Genomic DNA, 4188 nt, shown 5'->3' on the forward strand with positions numbered 1-4188 from the left:
TTTGGAGCCTGTCCTGGAACTAGCTCTGTAGACCAGGCTGGTCTCGAACTCACAGAGATCCGCCTGCCTCTGCCTCCCAAGTGCTGGGATTGAAGGCGTGCGCCTGTCTGTCTGTATGCCTGCTGGCCAGAAGAGTGCACCAGACCCCGTTACAGGTGTGCACATCTGGTTATTGGACTGACTCTTAAAGAATTTTTCTCATGCTGTGGATATTAATTTTACTTCATTTGACCTAACAGTGGTCACGCAGATCAGTATCTAGAAATGAGCATAGCAGTCTGTTCTAATAGAGGACTTGGCTATTTTAGTGGCTATTCCTTCTGCCTTTCTATCTCTAAGGATTTGCCTGTACTGGATGTTCTGTATAAATGGAATCATATAACTAGAATCTTTTGTATCTTCTTCCACTTACCATAATATTTTCAAGTTTCATCCATGCCAAAACATGTTATTATTTAACTACTTTTTAACTACAAAGACTATGTCATTATATAAACATAGCACCATATACCATGCATAAAATGAATACACTGTTCTGCTTTCTGGCTAAATACTATAAACATTCATATAATTTGTATTATTATTTTCTTGCTTTCATTTTAGTTTTGAGACAGGGCTAGCTGGCACTTGTGGCAGTCACCCTCTCTCAGCTTTACAAGTGCTGGGATTATAGGTGTGAGCTACAATGTCCCAGCTCTGTTTTTTTGGTTTTGTGTTTGTTTTTGAGACAGGTTTTCACTCTGTATTTTGGCTGGCTTTAAACTTGCTAAGTAACCCAGGTGGGCCTTGAACTTATCCTCCTGCTTCTGCCTCCTGAATACTTGGATTAAAGACATACACCACCATACTTGACCCATGTAGAAATTTTCATATGGACATTTGTTATCGTTTGTAGTGGAATTTCAGAGCCATGGGTCAACGTTGTGTTTAACTGCAGAGGAACTACCAGGCCTCTCCAAAGTAGCTGTAGCATTTTGCATTCCCACTGGCAGTGTATGATAATTCTGTTTTCTCCAAAGTCATGAACAACACTTGTCTCACTTCTGAGACAGATGTGTTCCTGGGTTTCACTGGGTTAGTGTGCCTTGGCATGTCTCAAGTTAAAGGGAAATCTTGTTGTTCTGTGTCCTTCAAAAGGTGGATGGCACCAGAAGTTGTCCTCTGGTTTCTACATGTACAGACACACATGCACCATCACAAACACTAACATGTATACAATACACTCAAAAAGCAAATAACAGGGCAGGGAATATAGCAATAATAGAGCACTTGCCTTAACATTGCAAGAGGCTCTGGGTTCCATCCCCAATACTGAGAAAATAATAAAACAAAGTAGAAGGGAATCTATTGATACTATTTCAATCTTGAAGATAATAGAGAAATACAGATTAAAAACAAAACAGAAGTTAAGATCCAAAAAGGGAAGAAAACAGGATTGATGAGAGAGAGAGAGAGAGAGAGAGAGAGAGAGAGAGAGAGAACATAATTATTACTATAAAAGATGATATAAAAATAAGATCAAACCTAGCAGGTACTACAAAATTTTGAATATGTCAATTCTCCTATTAAAAGAAAACTCTTAGCCTCAAAGGGCAAAAGCTATTTTAAGAAATGTACTTAAATTTAAAAAATATTATTATTATTTTTATTTATATGTATGAGTGTTTATCTGCCTGTATGTCTGTGCACCATGTCCATGCCTAGTACCCCTGGTGGCCAGAAGAGGGCATCAGATTCTCTGGAACTAAAGTTATGGACAGTTGGGTGCTGAGAACAGAATCCAGATCCTCTGGAATTGCAGCCTGTGCTAGCACAGCCATGTCTCCAACTCTGGGAAATACACTTTATACAAAAGCATATACTATAGCAGACAAACCCAAGTTTTTCCCTTAAGCAATAACAACTCATTTTCAAAGACAGGTACATACCTGAAGTGACTGCCACTTAGGCTCTCAAGACCTTCTGTTAAGGCACAGTACAGGCTCGTCTGGGCTCCCTGTTGAGGGGTCTTGATGAAAAGGAAGAAAAGCTGCCACATCCATCTCATAAATGACGAGTACCGAACCAATTCAGAATTGACTGTTCCAGGGTGGACAGAATATGTTGTTACTCCAGAGCCTGGTGTAGGCAGGTGCCATGCAAAGAAGGAAGATAAGACCTGATTTTACCAACTAGCAAAGAGCAAGGCATGCAAAGACACATATGACCCCATAGACAAAATCCACACTTCTGGTGACATCACACACACACACACACACACACACACACACACACACACACACACACTCGCTGCTCCCTCTGGCGACATCACACACACACTGCTCCCTCTGAAGACATCTCACACACACACACACACACACGCTGCTCCCTCTGGCGACATCACATACATGCTGCTCCCTCTGGTGACATCACACACACACACACACACACACACACACACACATACACACACACTATGACCTCTGGTGACATCACACACATTACTCCCTTGATTTATGCCTGTTGTACAGATTTAGGAACCAGGTCCAGAGAGGTTTTTCTCTGCTCTAGGACAGCAGAGCCGAGACTCAACATCAAAGCAGCTCTTCACACTTGGCCATCCTCATCTCATCCCTCCTCTTGGGCTTCCATGACCCATGCCTCTCCCAATGTTCTTAAATCTTCAGGTGTTTTGACTTGGTTCTGGATGTCCTCAGTTGTCACTTTCTACCCAAACACCAAACCTCAGAATCCCATGACTCACTAAACAAATCCCATGACTCTCTTACAAATTTATGATGCTCATATTCTTTTTTTTTTTTTTGAGACAGGGTTTATTTGTGTAGCTCTGGATATCCTAGAACTCATTCTGTAGACCAGGCTAGCCTCAAATTCAAGAGATTGGCCTGCCTCCTGAGTGATGGGATTTAAAGGCATGCACCACCATTGCCCGGCTGATGCTCACATTTTAAAAGGAGATTTATTTCTATTTTATTTTGTGTATATGTATGTCTCTGTGTGTTTATGCCATGTGTGTGGGTGTATGAAGAGGTGAGAAGATCCCCTGGAGCTGAAGTTACTGGCAGGGACTGAACTTGGATCCTCTGGAAGAGCAGCAAGTGCTTTTAACTGATGTGTGCTTGCATTTATTTAGAAATCTGCACCCCAAACTGCTCTTCTGAATTTGAATGGGGTAAATTTGTATATATTGTATATTTTCTCTTTTATTTTTAAAAATTATTTTATTGCTATGAGTGTTTTGACTGCATGTATGCACACCACATGTGTATCTGGTACCCAAGGAGGTCAGAAGAAAGTATCAGATGTCCTGGAACTAGAATTGTGGATGGTTAGGCCACCATGTGGCTGCTGAGAACTGATCCTGGGTCCTTTACAAGAGCAACAAGGGTTCTGAACTGCTAAGTCATCTCTCCAGCCCCTTGTGTGACCTCTGGCTGTTAGAGAGATGCCTCCTCTCCCATCCACCACTCCTAGTACATGTTTTATACTAATGTCTGTTATTAAGTTACATTTCACTTATCATGAGGACTGAATGGATTGTGGCAGCAACCCATGAGGCAGTCCTCACTGTACCTGGGAGGAACTAAATCTTGGAAATCTCAGTAACTTGCTGCAGGTCATACAGTATTAAGCAGTGGGACCAAGTCTTCAGAATCAAAGTCAGGATTTCCCTGTCCTCAGTCAGCCACCCCCGATAGTCAATGTGGGCTACTTATAAAACCATACCCAGTTAGACTTGTGGAAGTTGCTCCTGTGCAGGTGATGGACCCTGGGAAACAGCTCCCATCCTGTGGCTTTTCACTACTTCCCACTGGCGCCTGCCTCCCAGACTGCTCCCTCCCAGACTCACCTTTCAGTCTCCTGGCCAGTTCCTGAGTGAAGAGAATGTTGGCCAGTTTGCTGTGGCAATACGCTAGACCTGCACTGTAGAACTTCTCACCCTGCAGGTTATGGAAGTGGATCCTTCCCAGATGATGTGCCAGGGAGGACACATTGACAACCCTTGATGGGGCTGACTCCTTCAGTTTCCCTAGCAGCAAATGAGTCAAGAGGAAGTGACCTGTTGAGAGAAAGCGGGGCTATCAGTTGTTCAGCACCCACGTCAGGTGAGAAGCACAGTGGCAAGGAGAGCTCAGCCATGGGAGGCATTAGCAGCCGGGACAGGTGAGAGCTCAGCCATGGGAGGCA

The 4188-nt window shown here is 43.1% G+C and overlaps 1 protein-coding gene across 1 annotated transcript in view; it reads right to left on the reverse strand.

The window, feature by feature from the left end:
• Rdh11 (retinol dehydrogenase 11) overlaps nt 1–4188 on the reverse strand; it is a 15481-nt gene that overhangs the window by 3035 nt on the left and 8258 nt on the right. The window contains exons 5-6 of the mRNA XM_005343261.3: nt 3851–4060; nt 1929–2118 (exon numbers count right to left, since the gene is read on the reverse strand). Of these exons, the coding sequence (XP_005343318.1) occupies nt 1929–2118; nt 3851–4060 (400 nt within the window). The remainder of the gene's footprint in view (nt 1–1928; nt 2119–3850; nt 4061–4188) is intronic.

The sequence above is a fragment of the Microtus ochrogaster genome, chromosome 1 (genome assembly GCF_000317375.1).
Source record: "Microtus ochrogaster isolate Prairie Vole_2 chromosome 1, MicOch1.0, whole genome shotgun sequence".
NCBI lineage: Eukaryota > Metazoa > Chordata > Mammalia > Rodentia > Cricetidae > Microtus > Microtus ochrogaster.